General features: G+C 49.8%; 2 protein-coding genes and 1 long non-coding RNA gene across 5 annotated transcripts; 1 reads left to right on the top strand and 2 right to left on the bottom strand.

Annotated features, from left to right (window-relative positions):
- Window positions 1–189: 189 nt before the first annotated feature.
- SYCE1L (synaptonemal complex central element protein 1 like) lies at window positions 190–13,378 on the bottom strand. Of its 3 annotated transcripts, XM_088830830.1 has the most exons (11): window positions 13,272–13,378; window positions 6,883–6,945; window positions 4,621–4,680; window positions 4,360–4,434; window positions 3,770–3,817; window positions 3,461–3,515; window positions 2,193–2,276; window positions 1,871–1,934; window positions 788–1,036; window positions 573–657; window positions 190–334 (listed from the first exon to the last, which is right to left on the bottom strand). In XM_088830830.1, the coding sequence occupies exons 1-11, from the start codon at window positions 13,330–13,332 to the stop codon at window positions 309–311; spliced, it is 870 nt and encodes a 289-aa protein (XP_088686956.1). In that variant the 5' UTR covers window positions 13,333–13,378; the 3' UTR covers window positions 190–308. The 3 variants fall into 3 exon arrangements, with proteins under 3 accessions (XP_088686956.1, XP_088686955.1, XP_088686954.1); XM_088830829.1 differs by lacking the exons at window positions 6,883–6,945; window positions 13,272–13,378 and having other exon boundaries at window positions 190–331; window positions 788–875; window positions 967–1,036; window positions 4,360–6,037; XM_088830828.1 differs by lacking the exons at window positions 6,883–6,945; window positions 13,272–13,378 and having other exon boundaries at window positions 788–875; window positions 967–1,036; window positions 4,360–5,954.
- Window positions 2,003–4,607, top strand: LOC148774444 (uncharacterized). The gene is made up of 3 exons (XR_016035968.1): window positions 2,003–2,841; window positions 3,798–3,912; window positions 4,362–4,607. It is a non-coding gene; the product is annotated as an uncharacterized LOC148774444 (long non-coding RNA).
- A 1,288-nt stretch (window positions 13,379–14,666) lies between the features above and the next one.
- MON1B (MON1 vesicular trafficking associated B) lies at window positions 14,667–22,976 on the bottom strand. Its single transcript, XM_055413087.2, has 6 exons — window positions 22,822–22,976; window positions 22,246–22,403; window positions 19,784–20,104; window positions 18,408–19,227; window positions 17,888–18,035; window positions 14,667–14,889 (listed from the first exon to the last, which is right to left on the bottom strand). Exons 2-6 carry the CDS (start codon window positions 22,391–22,393, stop codon window positions 14,680–14,682), a joined length of 1,647 nt encoding a protein of 548 aa, XP_055269062.2. The 5' UTR covers window positions 22,394–22,403; window positions 22,822–22,976; the 3' UTR covers window positions 14,667–14,679.
- Window positions 22,977–27,569: the final 4,593 nt, after the last annotated feature.

Consider the following 27,569-nt stretch of genomic DNA (forward strand, 5'->3'; position numbering starts at 1 on the left):
AGGAAATGGAGTGGCCTCGACACTCACGCAGACACTGACCCAAGCCCGCCAAGGGGCTGGTGGGCGGAGTCCGGCCGAGGCCCCGCCCAGGCTGCCTGGGCGCCCCACCCCCTCGGACGAAGACAGGAAACCTGCACGACCCCGACCCTCAAAGACCCCGAAGCACAGACTCAGCCCGCGGAGGAGGAGCACGGTCAACAAACGTGGCCTTTATTTCCGGGAGAGCCTGAAGGAAGGTGGGGCCGGGTGGGTCCTACTGGCCTGGGGGGACCGTCGGGACCAGCTCCATCGACGGCGCCAGGTCACCCTCACTGGGGAGCGGGGGGCCGGCCTGCTGGGGTAGGGGGCGGGCGTCAGGCCTGCTGGGGCGGGGAGCGGGGGGCCGGCCTGCTGGGGTAGGGGGCGGGCGTCAGGCCTGCTGGGGCGGGGAGCGGGGGGCCGGCCTGCTGGGGTAGGGGGCGGGCGTCAGGCCTGCTGGGGCGGGCCCGGTTCCCACCCCACGAGGACGCCTCCCGCGGGGACCCCGGGCGCGCGCCGCCCGCTCTGTCTCGGCGCGCCTGCCGGCTCTCTACCTCTCCAGCGCCGGCCCGGTCCTCTGGAGTGCGCGGGGTCTGGGCGGGGGCCTCCCCGCCGCGTTTCTCCAGCTCCGCCTTCAGCCTGCGGGGAAAGGGCGCTGAGGACCCCCGCGGAGCCGCGAGGAGGCCGGGGCGCGGGGGGAGCCCCGCCCTCCGGGGGAGCCGGCGCTGGGGGCGGGCCTCGGCCCCTCCCCGCCTCCCCGGCCCCTCACCCGCCGATCGCAGCCCGGGCGGCGGGGGCCTCGGGCGGTGCGCGCAGCCGCCGCTCCACGTCCTCCAGCCGGGCCAGAGCCTGCCTCTCTGCGGGCGGGCGGGGCGTCGTGGGCGGTGCCGGGGCTCCCGCGGGCCGCCCCGGCCCCGCCCCCGCCCCCACCCCGGGCCCAGATCCCACCTTCGGTGAGCAGCTGCTCCTGGCTGCTCTGTAGGGCACGGATCTCCCAGGCCAGTCGCCGCTTCAGCATCTGCGAGGAGAGAGGAGCCCTCTCCTTGCAGCTCTCCTCCTGGGCCCCTCCTCTTCCGCACCTCTTGGAAAGTGCTAATCTGAATTAGTGGGTTCATGCCTTCATTCAGCTACCCATTCATTCGGTGTGCAGCTTCTGCTGGGGCCTGGGGGGCTCGGGGAGAGGCGCTTTCCCCCTCCAGTCACTCCCCAGGTCCCCGTGTACCTCTTAAACCTCACCTCTTCCCATTCTTTCATCCTCCAGCCCCACGGTTTGCACTTCCTCAAATACACCAGGCACGGTTCCCTCCCAGGGACATTTGCACTCTGACAACTGCATGGCTTCCTTGCTTATTAATCCGTGTCTGTGTTCAGATGACACCTGCTCACAGAGGACTTCCCCACTGGCATTACAGGATCTATCGACTTATTTTCTTGTTTTAGACTCTGGGCATGCCCACCCCGTGCCGCTAACCAGCTTGGGGACAGCAAAGACTTGGCCCCTCTGGAGTGCCGCTGGACACATCCAGAGACACTGGCTGAAGGAAGGGGTGGCCTGGCCATGTCTGGGTTAGAGTTCCCACTTGCCACTGCAGGATGAGTACTGTAGGCGAGCAGGAGGGGAGCGAGGTTAGCAAAGGCCAGGGCAGCAGTCTGGCTACCGGAGGCTGAGTGTGGCGGTGGGGGTTGGTGAGAGGTAGCTGGATGGACTGAGCTGAGCGGGTGACAGGAAGAAAGGAGTCAAGGACCACCCCTTGGCGTTGGGCCTGGGCAGTAGGAGGACCCTGGGCCCATCAGCAGACAAGCTGGAGCCAGGCGAGGAGGGGCTTCAACCGAGGCAATGATAATGGCTCACGTGGAATTCCCAGAGGTCCTTGTGCGGGCCTATTAAATCCTCCAGCTGTTCTTCCATGGGCAACCTAGGGGCCGACATCCAGGAATAAACAAGCTCACGGTAGGACTGACACCCAGCCTGGCCCAGTCTGGGGCTTCAGATCTGTGCCTAGGGCTCCCTCTGCTAGGAGCCCCTTCATGGGTTTTATCCTCCAAGCCTTGCTTCCAGTAGCTTACCTTGCAACAAGCTTGTCTTCCAACAAGCTCTCCCTCAGGCAAGCCCCACTCCCATCCCCCACACCAGGCCACTCCAAGCCCTAGACCCAGGGTCACCCCAGGGTTACCCCAGCTTCCTCTGTCCTTGACTCTCTGTGATCTGAGAGTTTTGGATAGAAATTTGCTCTGTGTGCTCCGTCAACATGTAGTTCCTGGGAAAGGAAAGAAAACCCTCATTTATAGTCTCTGAATGAGCCACCAAGCCTTCTAGCCAGAGTGGGGCTGGGAGTCTGTTCAGAACCTTTATCATTCTCCTTTTTTTTTAAATCAAATGTGAACCTTATGAGCCTTTCTTGACACTCTCACCCTGTCCATTCTGTCTCCCATCAAACCGTGCCTTTCCAAGAAATTCCTGTGAAGGGTACATTGGTTTAGTTTCATACATTCTAAAGTCCAGGGTTGAAGCCTGGATCTGCTATTCCACTATAATCTTACACAAGTTATTCAACCTCTGTGGGTCTGTTTCCTCACATGTAAAATGGTGGGACTGTCATTGTGAGGACTGGTTGATAATGGAACACTGTCTGCCCCTCGGACGGTGGTAGGTGTAGTGTGATTAAGCATATATACACTTAACTATCTGTCATCAGGTTTTCCCACGTTATTAAAAATCTTGATGCCCCAGGGTGTGAGACCTCTGGTCACAAGAATGTGTTAAGCAAAGGTTCAAAGGATGGAGAGAGAGATGGATAGATGGCTGGACAGTGAATTGAATAGGTGAGTGATAGGCTGGAGAGATGAAGTCTGGTTAGAGAAATGATGAGTGGAAGGATAATGGATGGATGGAGAAATACAGGAAAGACTGACAGAAGGATGGATAGCTGGATGGATGGATGGCTGGGCAAAGAAATGAATGACTACATGGGTGACTGGAAAGGTGGAGAAAAGAATGGTTGGATGGATGGAAGATGATTAGATGGAAGGCTGGAGAGATTAATGGCTGGCTGGCTGGCTGAAGAGCTGGATAGTTGGTTGGATGTATGGGAGAGTGGACAGATGGGTGTGTAAATGGGTGGCTGGGGGCATACATGAGCAGACAGATAAACAAATGAATGGATGGCAGAAGAGCTGGATAAACCATAGGGGAAGACCTAAAATAATATCAGTGGATGGAATTTAGTATCCACTTGATAAAGAAACTAGCAGTGAATGATTAAATGAGTTCATCTTAATACTACCACTTATCAAAGATGAGCAGGCGAGGCTCTCATCTAGCCACTCGATTTTATACAAAGGGAAAATGAGTGTATGCCCAGGATTTCTTTCCCCTAGCTCTTGCCCCTTCCTCCTTCAGGCTGGGAAATGAGGCGGGGAAGAACTGGGCAGGACCTCTTACCTCTGTACCTCCTCCGCCTTCCTTTGGCAGTGTAGCTGGAGGGTCCGCAGTGCCTCTGGGGGGAGAGGGACCAGGGGGCTCTGAGGAGTCAGATGGGCCAGAAGGGGCCTCACAGCACACTGGCCATTGGAGGGCACTGAGGGGACTTCAGTGTTTACTCCAAGTCAGACGGCAGCTGAGGGGCAGATCTGAGCAGAGAGGGAAGCACCCTGCCTCTGATCTCAGGGGGATTCCTCTGGCTGCCTGGGAACTTCAGGCTTTTGTAGGGGGACTGGGTAGAATAATGAGGATGAAGCAGCTGGTAAATACCTTGCTTTCTGCTCAAAACCTCCTCTAGGTGCACTTTCTCTCCATTCACTGGAAAACACAGGGACACTTTGAGTCTCCAGGCGCCTCATGCTATGCCCAGACTGCAGCTTCATGCAAAGGGAAGGCCCCAGGTCACACAGAAGGTACAACCACCTCAGGGGAGGGCGGTGTCTTCTTGCTGGCCCCGCACCCATCTCCCGCTGGGGACCATCTTGATCCCGCTTTCTCCCCCTGGGAGCCCACACGCGCTGTAAGAAGGGGTGACGGCAGGGCTCCCTTGTGTAGCAAGTGCTCAGGAGAATGGAGAGGGTGAGAAATGCAGAAGGACACCATGACAAGCAGGGATAAAGGCTGTGAAGAAATAAACCAGACTGGGGGGTGCGAGATGAGGTGGCATTTGATGTTCAGAGGGGGCCGCCAGGGTAGACCTGTTGGGGTGAAGTGTCAGCTGAAAGGTGACTCAAAACAGTGTGAGGCGATGTGGGTTATGTAGGATGAAAGCATCAAAGGTGGAGGGAGCAGACTGCGCAAAGACCCTGAGGTCAGCACTGGCCACAAGCTCCCTGCACCCTTCTGCTGGTCCCACTTACAGGAATCCAGGTCCCGACGCAGGGCCTCCCAAAGAGCTTGGGCTTCTCCCAGTTCCTCGCTGGATTTCTCCTTCGCTGGGCCAGAGAAAGGAAGAAGACACAGTGCGGCCTCCAGCCTTGCTGGATTCTCCCGCAGACCGGGACGCTGCACGCCCACCTTCAGACAATCTAGAGGGGCCTGGATCTTACAGGTGATGCAGTGGAGGCTTCCCCAGCCCATGCCCCTCTTGGCCATGGGCCATCTTAGATCCCAGAGTTTACCTTGCTGAAGCTCATGAATCCGGTTAATCAGGTCTTCAATCTGTGGCTCCAGGCTTCCCTCTGCAGAAGGAAATAAAAGACTGAGCCAGAGACGGCAGGTGCCTGGCTGTCCTGGGCAGAAGGAGCAGGGTGGGTGTTGGCACTGTGTCTCTGCTGCTGTTGATCAGCATTTACGGAGCGCGCAAGAGAAACCCTTGCAGGGCCTGCATTCTGGGTGGGATAGATGGACACTAAACAAAGATTTGTGATGTCAATGCTGGTGGCAGTGGATGCTGCGAAAGGAAATAAAGTGGAACAAGGGGCTGAAGGATCAAAGAAGGTGCCTCTTGAGATATGGAGAGGCCCCAAATGATGTGGAGGAAGGAACCCTGTGGTTCTGGGGTGCAGGGTGTAGGGAGCGTAGAGGGGGTAACATGCCAGCCGGAAGGACCATGAATGCAAAGCCCCTGCAGTGACTGAGACACACGCCTAAAACATATGGCTAAGGGGCCTGGGATGGCTGGTGTGAGTCTAGTGAGCTAGCAGACAGTAGCAGGAGGCAAGGTGGAGACGTAGGGATGGCAGATTGCTCAGGGCCTTCTGGGCCATGGCAGAGGCTTGTGCATGTAATTCGGAATGAGGTGGGAGACAGTGAAACTAATGCCCCATCGCATGGAAAGCCTGGCAGGGTGGGTTGTCGCTTCTGCATATCTGGACTCCGGTGTTGAAATATGAAGAAGACGCCACTTGCATTTTGACAGCTATCAAATTCTCCAATGACAGGGAGATCACTGCCTCTTTAGGGAGTCATCTCTAACTTCACACAGTCCAAATTTCAGTGCTCCGAATGCGGAAGCCCTTCTTGTCCTCTCTGGCTTCAAGGTTGAAAGCACAGAATTGAGGGGAAAATCTGCCCAACCTTTGCTGGGTGTCACTACCACCCCGAGACATTCTGAAGTTGAGTTTCTGAATTTTTCGAAGGCCACTAACCCAGCTCCTGTGACTTCGTGGAGACTGAGTGCTCTCCGATTAGGACGTGACTCCCTGAGGTCTTTGTTTTACCGGGAATGGTCAGGGTCACTGTGCATTTTCAATCCCCCAATTCCTCTAATTTTAGCCTAGGCAGCAGCTCCAATGCTATAGCTGCAGAGTCAGGGAAGGGAAGGTTTTCATTTATTTGGAACAGACCAGTGGATTGTAAGCTGCTGATGGACTAGGGGAGAGGGAAATCCAACCTCAAACCCAGCCAGTACTTTGCCCCAGCCCTGATGTAGGTACTGGATGCAGGCTGGCTCCCAGTCTCCCACCAACAAGCAAAGCCAGGTGCAAAGCTGCTTGTGTTGCCATCTGCCATTTATATATAAAAAAGGACAAAGAATATATCCCCAAAATGGAATTTTTTTAAATCTCCAGAAAAATACCAGAAAATTAAAAAATAGTTGCTGCTGGCCTATGGGTCAGGGAGATGGCTGGCTGGCTGGCTGGCTGGTGTGTGTGTGTGTGTGTGCGCGCGTGCCTATGGGTCAGGGAGATGGCTGGGTGGTGTGTGTGTGTGTGTGTGTGTGTGTGCCTATGGGTCAGGGAGATGGCTGGCTGGTGTGTGTGTGTGTGTGTGTGTGTGTGCCTATGGGTCAGGGAGATGGCTGGCTGGTGTGTGTGTGTGTGTACGTGTGTGTGTGTGTGTGTGTGTGCCTATGGGTCAGGGAGATGGCTGGCTGGTGTGTGTGTGTGTGTGTGTGTGCGCCTATGGGTCAGGGAGATGGCTGGCTGGTGTGTGTGTGTGCGTGTGTGTGTGCCTATGGGTCAGGGAGATGGCTGGCTGGTGTGTGTGTGTGTGTGTGTGTGCCTATGGGTCAGGGAGATGGCTGGCTGGTGTGTGTGTGTGTGTGTGTGTGCCTATGGGTCAGGGAGATGGCTGGCTGGTGTGTGTGTGTGCGTGTGTGTGTGCCTATGGGTCAGGGAGATGGCTGGCTGGTGTGTGTGTGTGTGTGTGTGTGCCTATGGGTCAGGGAGATGGCTGGCTGGTGTGTGTGTGTGTGTGTGTGTGTGTGTGCGTGTGTGTGTGTGTGTGTATGCACACATGCATTTGTGTGTTGGGGAGTAGCTTATATGTCTTGAATTTTGAAGCTGTGCTTTTGGCTGAAAGAACGAAATGATATAAGAGGGAGAAAGTGCAATGGAATAATTTCCCAAGGTTGTGACTTGAGGGGTCAGGGATTGAACCATATCTTCCTGTCTTAAAACCTCTTCAGGCTAAGCCTCAGACACAAGGAGACACATGACCTTTCTGTAACTTTTTCACCATTTCCAGCAAGTCTTCGGTCTTCTCTGAAGACTCGGTCTGACCTGTGGAGTGAAAACCAGAATCACAGCATGCAATGAAAATGTGAGGGGACTGCAGAAAGGCCCATTCTTGTCTGGGAAGGGAGGAAGAACTCTCAGCAGGTTCTGAGAACACCCTGGGCTGAACCAAGGATCGGCCGAGGGGCAGCCCTCCAGCTGGAGAAGGGTCCCTACAGGACCCCTATCTTTGGTCCCTGAGGTCGAGGGAGTGCAGTGGGTGAATCAGAACCTCTACTAGTCAGTTCTCCCCAAGAGGTCACAGGACATCCCCCCTTAGCAAAATTCAGAGATGAGAGAAGATGAGGCACTTTTGTTGCTGCTGTTCTCAATCAGTTTGAAGTTGCAGGCAATGTGATAGGACAGAATGATTTCATATGAATTTCTTTCCAATAATTGTAGGCCACTATTTGCAAATTCTTAAAGAAGCGACAGGTTTAGGACACGGTTTAGCAATGGCTGCTAACATCCACAAAAGACACCTGGATATTGTGAGCCTCCTGATGAAAACACACCACCACCTGTTGAGGACTCTGCCCCCTGTCCCTGACCCCAACCAAGAGAAAAAGAAAAAGGAATACTATCAGGTTTGCATCTCTAAATACCAATTCAGAGGAAATATGAGGACTAGGAAAACATGTTAAATGACACAATGGGGATGAAGTCAGCATCATCCAGATGCTGGGAAATTCCACACATAGGACAACCTGGTTTCTTCAACAAATAAACTGAAAAGAAGGAAAAGCGGGGAAGAGGAAACCCTATAGATTAAGAGATGAGACATATAGCAATCAACTCTAATGAACAGACTTTATTTAGGTCTTGATTCAAATGTAATTTTGCCACATATATTTCTAGGTACTTTTTAAAGTGAGACTGTGTTACTTATAAGAACAACAAAAACAACAAAAATACCAACATCTTAAACTCTTGTAAAATCAGTGAGAAAAGGGCAACTACTAGTGACTCATTGCTTGCTCTCTAAGAAAAATTAAGCCGAGAAGATGAAAAGAAGCTCACAAAACGCATATGACAGCCAAAGAGTAAATGAAGAAATGCTTACCCACCTTGGTATACAGTGCAAAGTCCCTCCCTCAAGACCTAAGTTCCTCAGTTACCCTCTGCAAGGCCACCTGTGTGACAGGCTATTTGTGTGTACTCAGTGATCATTCAAATCACATACAAGCATTTTCTGATAAAGATGGTGTTATGTCCTAAATGGCATTTCACAGTTTATATTTTTCCTTTTTATTTAAAAAATATTTATTTGTTTGGCTGCATTGGGTCTTGGGGCACTCAGAATCTTCAATCTTCGTTGCAGCATTTGCGATCTTTAGTCACGGCATGTGGCATCTGCTTTTTAAGTTGTGGCATGCAGGATCTTTAGTTGCAGTATGTCAACTCTTAGCTGCAGCACTTGGGGTCTAGTTCCCTGACTAGGGACCGACTGAACTCAGGCCCCCTGCATTGGGAACGTGCAGGCTTAGCCAGGAGACCGCCAGAGAAGGCCCTGCATTTTTCTATCTGATAATATATATACTAATGATCTTTTAAAGTTGTCCCTTTTTGATGGACATTTAGGTTGCTGCTTTTGCTGTTACAAATAATGCCACAGTGACTATCTGTATTAGTTTTCTTGAGAAGCTGTAACAATACCTCTACATGGGTCTTTCTTTTGTGTCTTTCACCTGAAATTCTATCTCTGTATGTCCAAATTTCCCTCTTCTTATAATGACACCAGTTATTAGATTCGGGTACACCCTTATTCTGCACGACGCTTAACACAGTCTCAAAAACTCTGTTTCCAAATAAAGTCACATATTGAGGTTCGAGTGGACATGAATTTTAAGGGGACACTATTCAATCTAATGTAAGATCCTGGTACATTCTTTATGCATGCATGGGAATGTTACTGAATGAATTCCTAGGAGACTACTGGATGGATCAAGGGGCATGTATGTTACTAAATTTGGTATTTTGAAGTTGCCCTCCCCCTAGAGGCCCATGGAAGACTCCTTCCTCACACTCTTATCATTCAAAAATTTTTTCAACCTTTGTCACTTTTGCCAATCGTATAGGCAAAAACAATATTTCATTTCAAACTTTCTGGTAGTAAATATCAAAAACTTACTCAACTCCTCTGGATCAGAAATTCCACCTCAAGGCATCTATTTTATGAAATAATTAAGGATGGTGGGCAAGACTGTTTCATTGTCCATAATCTTAAAATATGGAAGCAACTTAAAGATACCTTAGTTGATTATGGCACCTTCATAAGCTAAAATACCTATTAGCCATTAAAAATCATGCTGTAAATCAGGGGCTCTTAACCCAAGCTTATTAAATTTTGCTGAAATATTTGGTATTATGTTCACTTTCTATACATCTTTTTTCCTTATATTAGTATGTATTCAATTTTGCATTTGAATTTTTAAGTTACTTAATAAACAGCTGTAGAAGAACAAGGAGTAAAAAGTAAAAGTCTCCTCTCACCAACAGTCCCTTATCCAAGTCACTCCAAGTTTGGGGAAGACACTTAGAACTTGATAAGATGTATCGCATGTATTGCTTTAATTTTCACTTACCCAGTTCAGTTCAGTCTCTCAGTCGTGTCCAACTCTTTGCGACCCCATGAATCGCAGCATGCCAGGCCTCCCTGTCCATCACCAACTCCCGGAGTTCACTCAAACTCATGTCCATCGAGTCGGTGATGCCATCCAGCCATCTCATTTTCTGTCGTCCCCTTCTCCTCCTGCCCTCAATCCCTCCCAGCATCAGAGTCTTTTCCAATGAGTCAATTCGTCTCATGAGGTGGCCAAAGTATTGCAGTTTCATCTTTAGCATCAGTCCTTCCAATGAACACCCAGAACTGATCTCCTTTAGGATGGACTGGTTGGATCTGCTTGCAGTCCAAGGGGCTCTTGAGTCTTCTCCAACACCACAGTTCAAAAGCATCAATTCTTCAATGTTCAGCTTTCTTCACAGTCCAACTTTCACATCCATACGTGACCACTGGAAAGACCATAGCCTTGACCAGACGGACCTTTGTTGGCAAAGTAACGTCTCTGCTTTTCAATATGCTGTCTAGGTTGGTCATAACTTTCCTTCCAAGGAGTAAGCGTCTTTTAATTTCCTGGCTGCAATCAGCATCTGCAGTGATTTTGGAGCCCCCAAAAATAAAGTCTGACACTGTTTCCCCATCTATTTCACTTACCCAAGTAACACTCTAAAAACATTCAAGCACTACAGAAATATGTGAAGTTAAATGCAACTCTCTTCTCTTCTTAGCTCTAAATCTTATTGCCTTTCTCTGGGATCATTGGTTGGTATGTCTCCTCTGGATACTTTTAAGTTCTTCAAATACTCTTAGTATTTGGAATAAAACAAAAAAAAAATTAAATCTACTTTAATAATAAAGGGAGGTGTTTGTGATTGCTTGTTTTGTTTTTAATATTATGAGGATTTCCAAATGCACATGAAATTAGATAGGATGCTGTGATGACCTCTGTTTTACTCACTGCCCGGATCTAACAATCATTAATATCCACTGGTATCTGCCTCAGCTATTGTGTGTGTGTGTGTGCTGAAATATTTTCAAGTAGGCCCCAGACTTCATGACATTTCATCCCTAGATGAAATTTATTAAGAGTCTCAAAAAAACAAACAGTCTAAACTACTAGAAGACATTTTCTTAGATGACTGCAGTTCTAGAATGTCACCAAGATTAACAATCATCACTAATCATTGAATCATTTATATCACCAAATACCCACAGCACATGTGGTTTCCCCTGATTGTCCTCATAGGTCTCTTACAGCTGGCTTTTTCAACTATTTTGGGAAAGCTCCGTTTTTCCTCTCCACTGCATTTCTAGTCACGCAGTAAGATCATGAGTAAATCTTTTAAATAGTTCAAGTAACATCGTGACAAAAATTTGAAAAAATCAATGTGACAAAACAAAACAATGAAGTATGAGCCCCTTTGAAACATTTTATTTTGAAATAATTCAGACATACATGAAAACTGTAGAAATAGGCCACAGTGCTCTTTCCTCCTGCATCAGATTCCACATTTGGGAGCATTTCTGCACACAAATTGCAGGCATCATAATCCACTATTTCTTAATATTCCGGTACATATTTCTAATTTATAAGGGAACTCTACCAGTATAACCATCAAAATAGAGATGTTAATAACTTGACCAACATTAAGGTACAATGGCCAGATGCCGATCGACAGTTTTTTCTCTTATAAAGTTATTCATTACTACTGGCATTTTCCTTTAAAATTTAAAAAAAATGCTTTCACTTCTGCACAACCTCCAAAATTCAAGTCCCTTGTTCAGAGTCACCAGTTAGGCCTTTAGCCTTCAGATATTTTTTTGTGTAACACACATAGAGATAAAACTGTATAACTGAACTGGCTTTTCCTTAATTCCAACTTGCTTTCCCTCCTAAGAATATGATCCCTGTGAAGCTTACTCTGTGTTAACGAATCACGGTGTTTGCCCTTTTTGTTTGGCTGTGCCGCAAGGCTTGCAGGATCTTAGTTCCCCAACTAAAGAATAGAACTGTAGCCACAACAGTTAAAGTGCTGAGTCCTAATTCACTGGACTGTCAGGGAATTCCTATAATCTTCTCCTTTTAAAATTAACTGTAATTAATTAAATTGGAATTTAATTATTTTTTCCTGCCTCTTAAAAAAAAAAAATGTCCACCACATAGGCATTCCATAATGTGTGAATATACTTAACGGTAGCCGTTTCCATGATTGTTTCTGTTTTGCTCCCATCAACAATATTCCAACGACCCTGCCTGGTCCACACATCTGTGTATTCTATGATTTTCAAGCATGGCGACCAAAGATAAATAGCGTTTTAGATGCTATGCGTATTCTGACAAACTGCCTCCAGCAAAGCCTTTGCTGGCCACTTCTACCATCAAGGCAAAAGAAGTCCTGTTCTGCCAGAGTAATCAATAGCAGATATTCTTCCTATTCTAAAGCCACTTTGGATGGTTTAGAAAGGGCAACTTGATATGCTTTCCAATTTTCTCCACTGCTGCTGAACTTAATCATAACTTCCTTTTTTAAAAAAATGTAATAATACTAGGGTTTTTCCCCCACAGTGGCAGCTATAAGTGCTTAATAAGGGCAATTTATTGGCAATGTATTGGCGTCTTCTTGTTGAAAGCTTGCACTCAACATGAGGCCATAATCTAAGAGAACTCTGAGTGTTATTTCATTATTCATACAATAAGAAAATTACTGAGCACCTACTTTTGCCAAGTAGGCACTGTTTTAGGTGCTGGGGAAATGGTAATGAATGGTCTGTTCTCAGGAAGCTCACATCCTAGGGCAGACAATATACAAGTACATAATCATAATCATTGCTGTCATCTGCATAGGTATATTTGGAAAGATGTAATCCAATGTGTTTATTATCAATAAGGTGGTCCAAAGAGTGTGTAGGCGGGTCAGCGATAGATGAAAGGAGGGCAAAGAGTTGACAACTGCTAATACACAGTGACCGGTACGTGGGCATTCTTTTCACTTTCTGTGCTTAGGTACATTTTGAAAATTTTTATAGTTAAAAAAAAAGTGCTAGTGGCATAGTGGGGGATCATTGTCTTGGACAATTTTCTTCTTTTGGCTAGATGGCAATTTCCAACTCCCTCTAGAACAATTTTGTCTTTCCTCTCACTGGGGTGTGGGGCGTCAGTATTAACAAAATGCCTGGGAGAAAAGAGGCCCTCTTAAGAGTGGCCATCCACGATTAAGATTCAAGAGTCCATGCAAAATGTGGTATGTGCTGGGAGGGTGTGAAATGACAATATTGGAATTACTGTTAAGTTTTCTTAGATGTGGTAGCAGTTGAGTGGGTTTTGTGAGATCCACCCCTTTATTGTTTGAAAAGATGAATACTGACGTATTCTATCTGTTTAACACACATATAACCAATAAAATTGACAAGTTAATCTAGATGCTGAGAATATACATGTTATTTATCTCCACTTTAACAGCAGTAATTTTTTTTTTTTTTTTTTGTACTGGTGCCAGTATTTCATTATTGTAAGGACACAAAGGGCTTCCCTGGTGGCTCAGCCGGCAAAGCATTCGCCTGCAATGCAGATCCCAGTTTCTTCCCTGGATTGGGAAGATTCCTTAGAGAAGGCAACCCACTCCAGTATTCTTGTCTGGAAATCCCCTGAACGAAGAAGTCTGGAGGGTTGCAGACTCGGACACGACGGAGTGACTATGCACTGCACTAGGGCAAGGGGACGAAGGTTCCCTCCCTTCGACCCTGGATGCCAGAGGCCCCTTGCCCTCACTACCTTCACCGTCCTCCACGACTTCCAGTGACTTCACTTCCCGAGGCTCCAGCTTCCCCGCCATTTTCCAGCACGCAGCTGATACTTTGCGCTTTGCTGATTGGTTTAAACAAAACAAAACCACGCGACGGCAGAAAGGCGGTACAGCGTGCACGTGTCCAGGGCGTCTCTGCGCATCAGTTGACCAGGGTGAAGAGCGACGGGTGATCAGCTCACTGAAGTGGAACACCCAGAGATCTCTGAGCGACAGTTAGCGCGCACGCGTGCAGCACGAGGCTCCAAGCTCCAGCTTAGCGAAACCCGAGGCAGGACTAGGGTCTTGGTTGTTGGGGTGTTGAGTGTTGCATACACACGTAGAAATTTCAGGCGGGTCTCGCTCTCTCCCTCTCATCTTTGCTTGGGTTGTGCGGTTTGTGAGTCCGGGACGACTGTGCAGGTGCTGTGTGGTGGTACGCAAGTGGTGCAGTCCCCTTTCGTTCACAAATCCTCATTTAACAGCCTATGAGCGGTTAGTTATCTCCAGCTCATGAATGAATAGAATGGGCCGTGGAAGCAAGTGGATCTGTGTAAAAATTCTGGATCTCAGTCACTGTGTGAAGTTGGGTACTTTGCCCCGGGTTACACGGGCAGGTAGAAGCTGGAGCTCACCTTATTACTAGCAGCAGCAGCCAGCACTGATGGGATCATTTTTTACTGGGTAAAGATGAAGCACACAAAGCACAAAGGAAATGTCCTTGTGGATATCGGTTTCAGGCCTTTTATGTGCAGTTCTCTTTTCTTTTAAAACATCCTCAGGCCGTTTCGTTTCAGGGCACAGACTTGGCCCTACATTTTCCAATTCCGGAACTGCGTGGGCCACCAAGGGAGACCCTGGCCAGCCCTAGACACTCTGGGCTGAGATCCCAGGGAGGAGGCAGGCCCCCAACGCAGGACCGAGCGTGTGGTGTCCAGGAATGGAGGAAGATGGTCCCTGACAGAGGCTGGCACACCATCCAACAGGAGGAGGTGAAGGCAGACGGAGGGCAAGAGGGAGTCTGAAGGATTTCCCCAGAGGTGGAGGGGCATGAGGGGGCTGGGTGGGCAGCCTGCTCACCTGTGTGCAATCACACTGCCACCCACGTGTCTTCGGTGGGCAGCCCCCCAGATCCCGCTGTACTGCCCAGGGAGACAGGGACCAGCCACAGGACATGGCAACCCACCCCGGTATTCCTGCCTGGGAAACTCCATGGACAGAGGAGCCTGGCGGGCTACAGTCTGTGGGGTTGCAAGAGAATCGGGCTTGACTGAGCAACTGAGCACACACACACACTACGGCCACCAACCCCCAACCCCGCCCCATTTCCAGGGTGAAGACAGAAGGTAAGAGCCCGGGGTGGTGGTTCTCAACACTGCCATCTGGGAGCTCTGCCTCTCAAGGGCCAGTAAACAAGCCATTGTGGGACGCTGGGTCCGCAGAGGCCGCTGGGGCTGCTGGGGGTGTGGAGTACTTGGGGGGGTAACGAATGAAGAGCCGATCCTCCTCTTTCTTCACCCAACGCAGGAGTTTGGTCACTGCGAGGATGGCACCTGCCTTGGTCACCAGGGGGCTGAGGCAGGTATACAGCTCAAATTTGGAGGTCACCTGCGGGTTTGAGAGGAGACATGGTCAGTTGGTCACTGCTGTCCATCCTCCCCTAGCCCCATACCTGTCTCCTGTTTGGAAAGTGCACCTGGTGGCAGCTCCAACCTGGTCACTGGGCTAAAGCAGGTAAGCTGATGCTTCTGTATCATGAGTGGGCCAGGGATCAGCTAGAACTAGTGATTTCAACTGTGTGCTATGTGTGTGTGTGGATACACTCTCTGGACCTCAGTTCACTCATCTGTGGACTGGAGATAATGACAACAGTGCTTAACATTTAATGAGCAATTGCTGTATACAAAGTCCTGTTCTAAGTTCCACACACTGAAGTTTTCATCATCTGTAGCCTGGGTGTGATATGAGGATTAATTCAACTTAGTCTTCACACCAGCCTGAGAGGCTTAACCCGACCAGGTCACCAGCACCTATCGACACCACCTCTTCATTCTCCCCCTCACTCCTTCTGTTCCAGCCACGCTAGCCTCTGCCTGCTGTTCCTCAGACACAGCCAGGTTCAGCCTCGCTGCATGGCACTGGCACAGTCCTTTCCCTCTGCCAGGTGCACTGTTCCTCCAGATACCCACATGCCCTGTGACCTCCCCTTCCACTTAGATGTCATTTCCTGACCGCCCGATTTAAAATCCAGGGACTACCAGATCCTGGTATTGAAATGCTATCCTCTACTAAAAGGTTCAGGGACTCACTGGACAGATGGTGGATTTCAGGACAGGCACAGAGAAATTACAAAATACGCTTGGACTATCTTTTGCCAGAAAGTAAGAAGAATTGATGCTTTTGAACTGTGGTGTTGGAGAAGACTCTTGAGAGTCCCTTGTACCGCAAGGAGATCCAACCAGTCCATTCTAAGGGAGATCGATCCTGGGTGTTCATTGGAAGGACTGATGCTAAAGCTGAAACTGCAATACTTTGGCCACCTCATGCAACGAGTTGACTCACTGGATAAGACTCTGATGCTGGGAAGGGTTGGGGGCGGGAGGAGAAGGGGACGACAGAGAATGAGATGGCTGGATGGCATTACCGACTCAGTGGACATGAGTTTGAGTCAACTCCGGGAGTTGGTGATGGACAGGGAGGCCTGGCGTGCTGATTCATGGGGTCGCGGAGAGTCGGACATGACTGAGCGACTGAACTGAACTGAAGAAGTACTTCAGAAGTGATACAGATGTGTCAGAAAGACATGGCGGGGGACTTCCTGGTGGTCCAGTGGTTCATACTCCACCACCGGAGACACAGGTTTGATCTCTGGTCAGGGAACTGAGATCCCACATGCCCACAAAGAGCAGTCAAAAAATTTAAAGAAAAAAATAAAAAGATATAAGGGCCAGTCTGGCTAAATCTATGGCTTCAGCTGACTAAATAAGAGAGAGTTTGAGTACAAAAATAAAAGACAGGAAAAGGTTTTAGCTCATTGAATTCAAGAAAAATCCATGATATGAAACTTAAAATTCAACAAATAAACGGGAGCAAGGAAAGCTCTTCCATACAGCAGAATCTCAACCAATAAACATAGATGTTGGGATGAAATGAGAAAAATCACCATATGGTAAACACCAAAGAAACAGCTGTCACAGGCAAAAATCATTAATGGATATTAAAATTAGTGGATGAAAATATGGTGAAAAAGAGAACACAGACCTAATCACCACAAGGTACTGACTAATTACGAACTGCAAAAAGACTAACTATGAAGTGGAGAAACCTGGCAGATACCGCCTTAGTAACAGGAGTCGTGCCAACAATGGGACACAGTGACGCCACGGTCCTCCTGATACAACACGGAGAAGGACACAACGTCACTTCTGCGAGAGGCTTGCTCAAGATGTGTGACCTGACAAAATATTATTAGAGAAAAACAAGTTGAGGGGCATTCTACAAACTAACTGGCTGGTACTTCCTAAAAATTCGCAGGTCGTGAAAGACAAAAAAGACCGAGGGAATGTTCCAGAATAAATGAGACTAGGATGACACAATCAATCTGAACATGTGCTCCTGGACTGGATCCTGGGCCAGTGAAAGGACATGAGTGGGACGACTGGTGAAGTCTGAATGAAGCCTGTGGATAAGATGTGATTGCACTGATGTTAATGCCCTGATTTTGATGAGTTCCTCTGGTTATGTTAACATCTGGAGAAACTAAGTCAAAGACCTACTTCACATAATTTTTTGCAACTTCTTTGTGAGTTTAAATTGCTTGAAAATGAAAACAAAGAAAATTTTTTAAATAAAATTCTCAGTCCAGAATAATGCCTGATACATAACAGACATGCAATAGATGAGTTAAAAAATGTGCACTAAATGTCAGAATCTAAGGGAAGTGCCATCTCCAATGGAGTCACGTTGACCAAACCCCCTGAATAGCTGACCTTTAACAGAAGTGTGGACAGTAGTCCTGAAGAGACCCCAGGGAAGGATACCCCAAGTGGAAGGCACAGCATGGAACCAAGCCTGCAGGGCTCAAGTGCTGGGGACAGACAGAATCAAAGTTCAACCGGTTCCCACGGCCACAGAGGGCGGGGCTGATGTGAAATTGGCAGGCAAAGTAGTCGTAGTTAATGGGACCTCTTGAGAGGGGAAGACATTAATGAGGGAATGGTCAACAGAAGGATGAGTCTAAGAGGTTTCAGACACTGAGACTGATGGGTTTCAAAGACACATGGGAAACTTCCCTGGTGGTCCAGCCGCTGAGACTCTGTGCTCCCCATTCTGGGGACCCACACTGGGTCCCGAGTCAGGGAACTAGATCCCACATGCCACAGCTAAAGAAAGATTCTGCATGCCCCAACAAAGACCCAGCACAGCCAAATAAATATTTAAAAACAAAACATGTGGAGTGACAGGGACAGTGCTGGATACAAAACCACAGCCCAGGCAAAGGTGTGGTGTGCTTGAAGGAGGCTGCTGTGGCTGGAGGGGACACAGCAGAGGGAAAGAAGGCTTGCAGTGCGGGGAATCGACTCCTTCAGAGCCCTGCTCAACTCACCCAGGCCAGAAGGGTCTCCTTCTCAGCCACGTGGTAGATGAGGCGCAGCGGCCGGGAGGTGCTGTGCAGCCGGGCGTGCAGGCGGTGGTACAGGTCAGACAGGCGCTGCCGCTCCTCCTCTCTGCTGTAGGGGGCCTCCAGCTCGGGGCTGCAGTGATGGAGAAGGGTGGGGGATAGGGTCAGTTTAGAGCTTTCTTGGCTAGCCCATTTCCCCCTGTCTGAGCAGTTCAATTAAAGTAAGGGAGCTGAGCCTCCTCCCCCATTAGACTGGAGGCTTCTTAGGGCCTAACCTCCCCATCAAATGTGGGGATTCCTGGAGTCCTGGGGCATTCCTCTCCATCAGGACAGGGGACTTTTTGAGGCTGGAGGCTGAGACTCCCGCCTCAGGCAGAGACCCATTCTACTGCATCTCTTGGGAGAAAGGCCGCTCCCTCTCCAGAGTCTTGTCTGTTAAGCGGCTGAACCTTCCAGTTAGATAGGCCTCCCCACCAAGCCAAATGCCCACGGGGGTAGAGCCCACCTGGTAAACTGGGGAAGCTGGCGGTGATGATCAGGGATGTCCAGTGGCTTATAGAGGAAGTGCCAGAGGCCAGGAGCACCCACAGCCTGCACACTGTAGGCCGAGGCACTGGCCGATGCAGCATTTGAGAAGCTGGCAGCCTCCCTAAGGGCACGCATGGCTCCGAGCGAGTGCATGCCCTCTTCAACCAGGCGCCGGCAGGTGGCCATATCATGGAAAGCCTCGGGGTCGGTGCCCAGCAGCAGCAGGCAGACGGGCATGGCGTCCAGGCGGGCCACGTAGGCATAGAAAAAACCATCAGGATTGAAGCGAGGCAGGCACACGGGCGCCCAGGCCTCACCCGCCGCGAAGGCCGGTGCCCCCATCCAGTCCAGCAGCAACTGCAGGTCGGCGGGGTCCAGCCGGCACTCGGCCAACACCGTCCGCTCCTGGGCGGCTGTCACCAGGCGCCCACCCACCGCCAGCACCGAGAGAGCCAGGCCGGGCGCCGTGCAGCGCCGGAGCAGCGTGCCCAGCGCATCCCGCAGCGGGCGAGCCAGAGGCACGCAGCGCACGGCGCCGAGCAGCAGGGCCCCCGGGTCCCGCTCCACACTGTCCAGAAGTCGGTCCAGGGTGCGCTCCGAGCCGGCCAGAAGGCGGCGGAGATCGTAGTTCTGCTTGCGCGCAAAGATGCGGGCCACGCTGGCGCGCGTCAGGGTGCTCACGATCTGTGCGTGCACAGCCAGCAGCTCCCCACGCAGCTGGGCAGCTGACTGAGGAGTCCTTGACACGGCCACCAGCAGCAGCGGGCCCTGCTGTAAGAACACCAGCTTGTGGTCCTCTGCGGGAGGGGAGCGAAGGGACAGTCGGACGGAGATGGGTCAGTGGTGACACAAGGGGGTCATATGCGGCTCTTCCACCCTCACCCCCCACTCCCCCCAACCCTCACCAAGGCACACACAATTGGTCCAAGCCCACTCTGTCACTCCGAGGACATCAGGACTAGGACAAGGACAAACTGCGGAGTTGGGACATTTGCAGAGATATGATGGAACGGTCAAGAATCAGGCATAAAGCATGCGGTGGGGAAGATGGAGAAAGGAAAACTAACAGAGCTAGAAAAACACCCAACTCACACAGCCCCCACGCTCAGGCTCTCAGGCAACAAGGAAGTATCCAGCCAGTTACTTACATCCCAGTGAGTTGATCAATCAAAACTCAGCAGGGTAAAGGGACAGATAGACCCCCCTGGACAGACGCCTGGCCAGCTTCCACACACACTGACTCACTCCTAACTAGCTCTGTAGTCCCCTAGGCAGCCAGCCACCCAGCCCTCCTGCCAGACTGCCAAGGTCCCAGTCACTGTTGCCTATTCTGCTTCCTGCTCCTTTGCTCACCAGCATAGATGGCGCGAATGGCATCTCCTGCACTCTGCACGAAGGACACCAGGGCTGTCATCACACCCATGGTGGTCGACAGGGCTTCCACGCTGCCATACCTCGAGTAGATGGGCTTGCCGGCCTCACTCAGCACAAACACATGCTTCCGCTTGCTGCGCCAGTCCTCGTCGCTCGGATCCCCGCCCGGGCCCCCCGAGCCAATCTCAAGGCCACCCAGAGGACTGCCCTCGGAGGCCGTGGGGCTCCAGAGCCCATAGGTGCATGATGGAGCCTCTGACTGGAGCAGCAGACTAGGTGACTGGTCCTTGGTCTTGGATCCTGAAAGGGAGCCCCCCAGTCAGTCATCTGCCTGTGGACCTCCACTAACCGCATGTGTCCACAGAACCACCAAATCCCTACCACTGACACACACCTCCAGGTGTCTCCTCTGCCCCTCAATGACATCTACCAACACTTAGGTTTCAATGACCTCCCCCACAAAAACGCCAATAAGCCCATCTAACTTTCATTACTGAATCCTCTATTTCCCTACTGAATAATTATTCCCCTTCAATAATTGCCATTCCCAAGTTTGCAAAGCACCCATCTGTGAATGATCTAGGTATTAGTTATATTAATGTGGGGTATTAATGTGGGGTCACTGAAATAATGACCCATCTGCCATTCCCAAATTTGCAAAGCATCTGTGAATGGTCATCGATATCTTCATCTTCAGTGAACCCCCATTTAATCTGACCCCTCATTTACTCTCCTGATATCCACTCATTAATGGCCACCATTATATCTACTAACATCTGTGTCAGCAGTTATGCACCCCTCACTACCCTAACCCCTTATTTATCCTCATAGATGTGCACTGATCCTGACGACACTATTGACTCTCCTGGTCACCCATTTATATTCTTGGGGAAGACCACTAATTCTCCCAAAGACTGCCATGATGATCCACTAACATCCAGATCTTTAGGACTCCCCCAACTTCCTATTCGTTCCCACTGCTGCTAGGTAACATTTCAGTGACCCCACATTAACATAACTAATACCTAGATCTTCAATGACCTTCAGTGCCTGCCCCAACCCACAATTTAATCTACTCCATGTCCACTGCATTCCCAACAATGACTACCATTGACCTCCAATAACATCCAAGGCTTCCAATGACCCCTACTGACTCCCCTGACCTTTATTCTCATTGATATGACTCTCCTTTATCCTCACTGATATCCACCCCACTCCCTACAATAACCACCATAATATACACTAACACACAGGACTTTAATGACCTCTATTGCCCTTCCCCATGACCATTATTAACATTCAACAGTGAAATCCACAATTTCATTGCCCTCTACTGACTACCCTCCCATTTATTTTAGTCAATGTCCACTGATCCCTACTGACAACCAGTATTATCCACTGGCAACTATGTATCAATACTTTCCCCATAAAATTCCAATGACCTCATATTCCCTCACTCTCTCATTGACAGTCCCCAATTACCTCCTCCCAATACTTCCCAAGTTCTCAAAGACAACCCCCCGCCTTACTGATTTTCAGTAATGTTCAATGATCCTTTCCAATGACCCCACCAACATCCACTAATTCCAAAGTGGTCAATAAGCACTCATTCCCCAATGATTTCTGCTAATCTTCCACTTTATACCACTACATATACACTGGGGTCTTCAAAGATCTTCCTACTGGTAATCTGACTCTCTAATTGTCTCACTGATGTCCACTGTCTCTCCAACAACGATCACCATTAAATCCACCAAGATCTGGCTCCTTAAAGATTCCATCCAACAACTGCCATCAACTCCTCAAAGATGTAAATATTCTGAGTGTCCACTGGCCTCCATGGATCCCCTTTCCCACTTCAGTGATTTAAAGCCCCCAAAGACACTAACTTCTAAATAGTCCCCCTTTGACCATATTAGGACTTCCCTTGTGGCTCAGCTGATAAAGAATCCACCTGCAACACGGGAGATCGGGGTTCGATCCCTGAGTTGGGAAGATCCCCTGGAGAAGCGAAAGGATACCCACTCCAGTATTCTGGCCTGGAGAATTCCATGGACTGTATACTCCATGGGGTCCCAAAGAGTCAGACACGACTGAGTGACTTTCACTGACCATATTAACTTTCTTTTGGTCATCATTGATCTAAACTGCCTAAACCCCCAGGGTTCCTCTCTAACCCCAACTGATCCCTTTCTGATTCTTCAATGGCCTATATTCACACCACCTCTCCAGTGAACACCCATTGACACTCGCTGATTTCCTTTTCACTCTTCAATGATTTAAACTACAACTTGAGCCTGCAATGACGTCCCACTGACCCAAAGTATGGTTTAAACTACTTCCCTAGTCCCAAAGACTCCTCTCTGGGCCCCCAAGAACCTTCCCCAAGAATAACATCCCCGAGGAATTCCTTCCGAGACCCTCGTGAAGGGAATGTATACCTGCTTTCTCCAAGCTTGCATCTCCAGGATCGGGTAAGTCCTTGTGAACCCCTCCACCGTCTTCAGCCTCCTCACTGGGGAACCGCATCTCCTCCAAGTCCTCCGTATCCCCAGGGACTGGGGCAGCAGTGTCTCCTCCGGCCTCCATCTGCACATCCCTGTGGGGGGGCGGTGGGATGGAGGGTGACCCGCAACAAAAGAAACTTCGTAAAAGCTTTTACTCAGCCTGGCCTCCTTGCACACACTCTTGGGGCTCGTTCTCTGCTGGCGTTTCCACAGGATGAAACATTCAAAAACACGACCACATACTTGCAACCTCCAACACTTCCCGCAAAGGAAGGCTCTGCCAAGCCTCAGCAAATAAAGATATACAAACACCTGTTTTAACTCTGCATCTCAATTGGCCAGGTACCATTAGTTCCCGTAGCCCCGGAAGCACCACACTTCCGGGTGTGGCTGCCGTCCCGCCACACTTCCGGGTGCGACGCCGCTCTGAAGGTGCTTCCGGTTGCGGAGCTTTCGTCGCCCTCCGGGCGCCAGACCCCTCCTTCCCACCGCCCACTCGTGTTCCCTCACCGGTGAAGTGGCCCGCGCTGCTCCCGGGTCTGCAACGGATCTGGCCGTCCCGGTCTTCCCTCACCCCCTCCGCGAGGGCACGTGTGGCTACGACTGGGGCGAAATGGGCCCACTTCTCGTGCGAAAGCCGCCGGCGTGAGGGGGGCGCGGCTCGCGCTCAGCCAATCCGGAGTACGGAGGGCGGACTTCCTCGCCGGTGGCCCAATAGAGAGAAGCCGGTCGCCTCAGGTCGCCCCGCCCCGTTCCGTCTGAGTTGTGTCTCCACAGAAACCTCGCGTCAGGTCGCTGTTGGACCCGCCCATCCCTTGACTGACATATCTCCGGACCCAATGGAAGGCTGGGGCCTATTCCTCTCTGCCCTGGAGGAAGCTCGCAGCCTAAGTCTTGATAGATGGGGCTCGCCAGAATGGAGGAGACTTCATCCTCTGATATCCTCCAGGAAAGGCAGGGGCAGGAAGGTGGAGCGGACAATGGACAGAGGGAAAATGCTTGACGGACAGGGGCCGCCCATAATCGGAGTGCCGTGCCCTGGCTGGCCAACTTAAGGGATTCGGTTGCTAAGGCGAGAGGCGGGCCTCTCAGGCAGGAAGTTTTTGTGGGTGTCTGGGGATTCAGGCAGCCTAAGGGCTTGGGGGCCTCTGGAAAAAGGGAGGCTCATGGCACAGAGGGGTGAGTTTGAGAAAGCAATGTGTAGGCTGACCAGACCCTGCCCAAACCCGCGAAAGGCGGAGCTGACCTCACTTCCGAGGATGGGGCTCTAGGGGTGAGGCTATGCAGGTTAGGAGTCCAGGCCTAACCGGGGCGTTTGTGGACGTGCCTTTGGCAGGCTCCTGATTCCTCCTTGACCCCAGCAAGGCTTGATCATCACCTTCTTTGCTGGCATTTTTGCAGCTTGGGCAGCTAACCAGTCGCCCTCTTTTGTATGAGTTTCACCCTTTTGGTGGCCTTATGGCCACTTGGGAGGGCTTATGGACCGCTTCTAATAGAGGATTTCAGAAGCATGCTTTCTCTCTAGACCGTTTGACTGAGGAGCCCCTATTCTTTCCACATTGCCCGTGAGTGTGCACCAGGGAGCATGCATAGTGAGAGTGTGTGTGTATATTTACTCCCTTGTCTTTAGTGTAGGGATCTTGTCAGAGCAATAATTTCTGGTCTATGAAGCTGCTTCCATCCGTGATCAGTCCCACATGAGGCTCAATGGAGTGTTGGTCCCTTAAGTTCCATCTGCTGCAGTACACTAGCTCAAAAAACGTGTAGGCAGTTGTGTGTTGAAGGGTGTGAAGCATCAGTCAGGAACAGTGTGGCTGGATTTCAGGCTGAAGTGACCTGAAGTCTTAAGTTGGGATTGTCTAAGAGGATACTCCTGAATTCTCTCAGAAGTCAGCCAATAGCTCCCTCTGTTCCAGTAAAGAAAAGATGTAAGGAGGGACATACATAGTGGTGGGTTGCCCCAGGGTAAATGTTTCAGCTTCCTGAAGCCTGTCACATGTAGCTGCTACAGCTGGAAAGAGAGGGAGCCACCCCTTAACAGTCTATACTAGTTGTTTTAAGAAGTAACCCGCCCCCGACCACCACCGCCGCCCTGACTCAGGCCTTGTCTCTCCTGGACATACAATTTGAAAGGTTGCTGCTGCTACTGCTGCTGCTAAGTCACTTCAGTCGTGTCTGACTCTGTGTGACCCCACAGACAGAAGCCCACCAGGCTTCCCCATCCCTGGGATTCTCCAGGCAAGAACAATGGAGTGGGTTACCATTTCCTTCTCCAATGTGTGAAAGTGAAAGTCGTGTCCAACCCCTAGCAACCCCACGGACTGCAGCCTACCAGGCTCCTCCATCCATGGGATTTCCTAGGCAAGAGTACTGGAGTGGCTTGCCATTAGGCTGAGGCTAACTTTGTTTTTATTGTTCCAAACGGTGTCTGATACTCTTTAGTCCAAGTAAGGGACTCAAGATTATGTCCCTTTAAAGCCTCATAGAAGAGTTTTCCTCTGAGCCCATAGTTTGGGATCCAAATCTGAGAGAACCCTGCCATTCCCAGGAAGACCCTCAGGTGCCTGTGGGTCTTGGGTGTTCTTAAGTCTGAACTGCCTGTTGTCTATTGGACAGAAGATCCCACTGTCTTAGGAAAGGAAAAAGCCTAGATAGGTGACTTGTTGCTGACATGTCTGGGCCTCTTTTTGGGAGACCTTATATCCAGAATTGGCCAAATAGTTTAGAGTTCTGATGGTGTTTTGTAGACCTTTCTCATATGTAGAGCTCGCTGCAAGCAAATTGTCCACATATTGGAGTAAGAGTCCTTTGTCCAATATTAAGTTTCTAAGGTCCCTAGCCAAAGGTTTCCCCAAAGTAGTGTTACCCAGTGAATTGGGTCCTGCTGCTCACTCCTTACAAAATCAATGCTCACAAATGTCAGTGGAGAGAAAAGATGCTTTTAATCAGAATGGCAGCAATCTGGGAGAAGGTGGACTCAGTGTTCCCCAGAAGCCACTTCCGAAGATTCTCTTCAGCCCTGAAAGTTTTGAAAGGGAAATGGAAGTAATCTCAGTAGGTAGGATGTGAGAGTCACGGCCATCCTCCACTGTGTGCACGCTGGTGGACTCCTCATGATCTTCCCCTAGATGTTAATCTTGTTCACACAGTGTGTTCAGGCTACTGAAGGGGAAGCTAAGGAAGAGATCTGGTCACTTGTTAACTACTTGTTCTTCATGTCTACTGCTTTGATCTATGGAAAAAACCAACAAGTTAGGCAAGGTATTGTGAGATTAAAAGATTTGAAAAGTATGCTTGGGTTGGAGTTGAGAACATGGGGTGCCTGGTTTAAAAGTAAGTTACAGTGTAGCTTTGCTAAGGTGATAAGGACAGGGGCTTCCTCCTGAGGGCAGTTTTCTGCAAAGAGCCGCTTCCAGGAGGGGAATTCTTAAATCCTTGATGGAGGTCTGTCCAAGCATACTGTTGAACTACCTGTGTTTCTGGGTCCTGCCACGTAAAAGCAAATAGCTCAGGGGAGAAAGAGCTCCATCTCCTTTTCTGGGGTTTCCATGAGCGCCATCTGTAGGCTCAAAGCATGCTCTGGTGGGTGGGCCCCTGATGTCAAGCTGTTCTGGTAAAAATGTTACTTGAGCTTTTAACTTACAAAGGAGATTCTGTCCCCAAAGAGGGATTGGACACTCTGGCATATCATAAGAAACAGTGTTTCAGGGTGAGGTCCCCTAGTTGACATTCTGGAGATTGTAAGAACGAATGATTTTGTGCTTCAGTCACCCCTCCTGTGACTGGGGTGAATTGAGATGTTTTCTGTGTCAGTTTGGTGCTTACCACAGAAGGTTGTGCCCGTATCTATTAGAAAGTCAGTCAATTTGCTCCCCACTATCAAAGTAGCCCGGGGCTCCTGTGGGGAAATTGGAATTGCATGCATGCCTCTAGTTAAAGGGTGCCCCCTAGATCTCTGGGTTCACCTTGAGTGTTCCTCTCTTTCTACCGTATAAGAGGCTCCTGGATTCCTTGTGTTGTTTTTGTTCCTATGTTTTAGCCCAGGGCAATCTTTTTTCCAGTGCCTTTCCTCCTTACAGTAAGTGCATCATTCCTTCCCCAGTGGCGACTTACCTCTCTTCGGGTTACGCACTTTACAGGAATCTAATGCTGACACCAGGAAAGTGGTGTTCCACTTTGCATCTTCTTTCTTCTGTCCTTGTTCCCTGTTGTTGAACATGTTAAAACAACATCTACCAATTGAGAAGCGTTCATTCCAAACGCACCATCTGAATTTTGTGATTTTCTTCTTATATCTGGGATAGTTTGTTGAGTGAAGCTCATATTTACTGTCCTGATATTCTCGGGGGCCTCAGGGTCTGCGTTCCTATAGCACCTATGAGCTTGATAAATTCTTTGAGTTTGTGTGCATGTGTGCGTGTGTTTGCATGTGTGCTCAGTCGTGTCTGACTTTCGTTACCCTATGGACTGTAGCCCGCCAGAATCCTCTGGTCCTGAGATTTCCCACGCAAGAATACTGGAGTGCGTTGCCTTTCCTCCAGAGGATCTTCCCAACCCAGGGATCGAACCTGCATCTCCTGTGTCTCCTGCATTGCAGGCGGATTCTTTACCGATTGAGAGATAACTCTGATGGAACCTCATTAAGATTTTGTTCTATCTCCTGAATTTTGTTTAAGCTCTATTGCCTAGGTATACCCTTTCAAAGATACACTTTCTATAATGCTCTAGGTGTGATATGCCTCCATTATTAGGATCCCAGTTAGGCTCAGCAATTCTGTTGTGTTGTACTCAGTCATGTATGATTCTTTGGGACCCCATGTACTGTAGCCCACCAGGCTCCTTTATCCATGGAATTTTCCAGGCAAGGCCTGGAGTGGGTTTCCATTTTCTCCTTCAGGGGGACTTCTGACCCAGAGGCCGAACTCGAGTCTCCAACAGTGGCAGGTGTACTCAACCACTGAGCCACCTGGAAAGACCCTAGGCTCAGCAATAGAAACTGCCAGATTTGCTTCTGAAGATGGATCTTCAGAAGCACACTAGATGGAGCTGGTGTGCTTCCTCTGTGAAAAGTGAAAGTGAAGTCGCTCAGTCGTGTCTGACTCTTTGTGACCCCAGGACTGTAGCCTGCCAGGCTCCTCAGTCCATGGAATTTTCCAGGTGTTTGAATCAGTTCTAATGAGGTGGATGAAACTGGAGCCTATTATACAGAGTGAAGTAAGTCAGAAAGAAAAACACCAACACCGTATATTAATGCATAT

Source organism: Moschus berezovskii, chromosome 22, assembly GCF_049115385.1.
Source record: "Moschus berezovskii isolate FMDL1 chromosome 22, NW_MosBer_1.0, whole genome shotgun sequence".
Lineage (NCBI taxonomy): Eukaryota > Metazoa > Chordata > Mammalia > Artiodactyla > Moschidae > Moschus > Moschus berezovskii.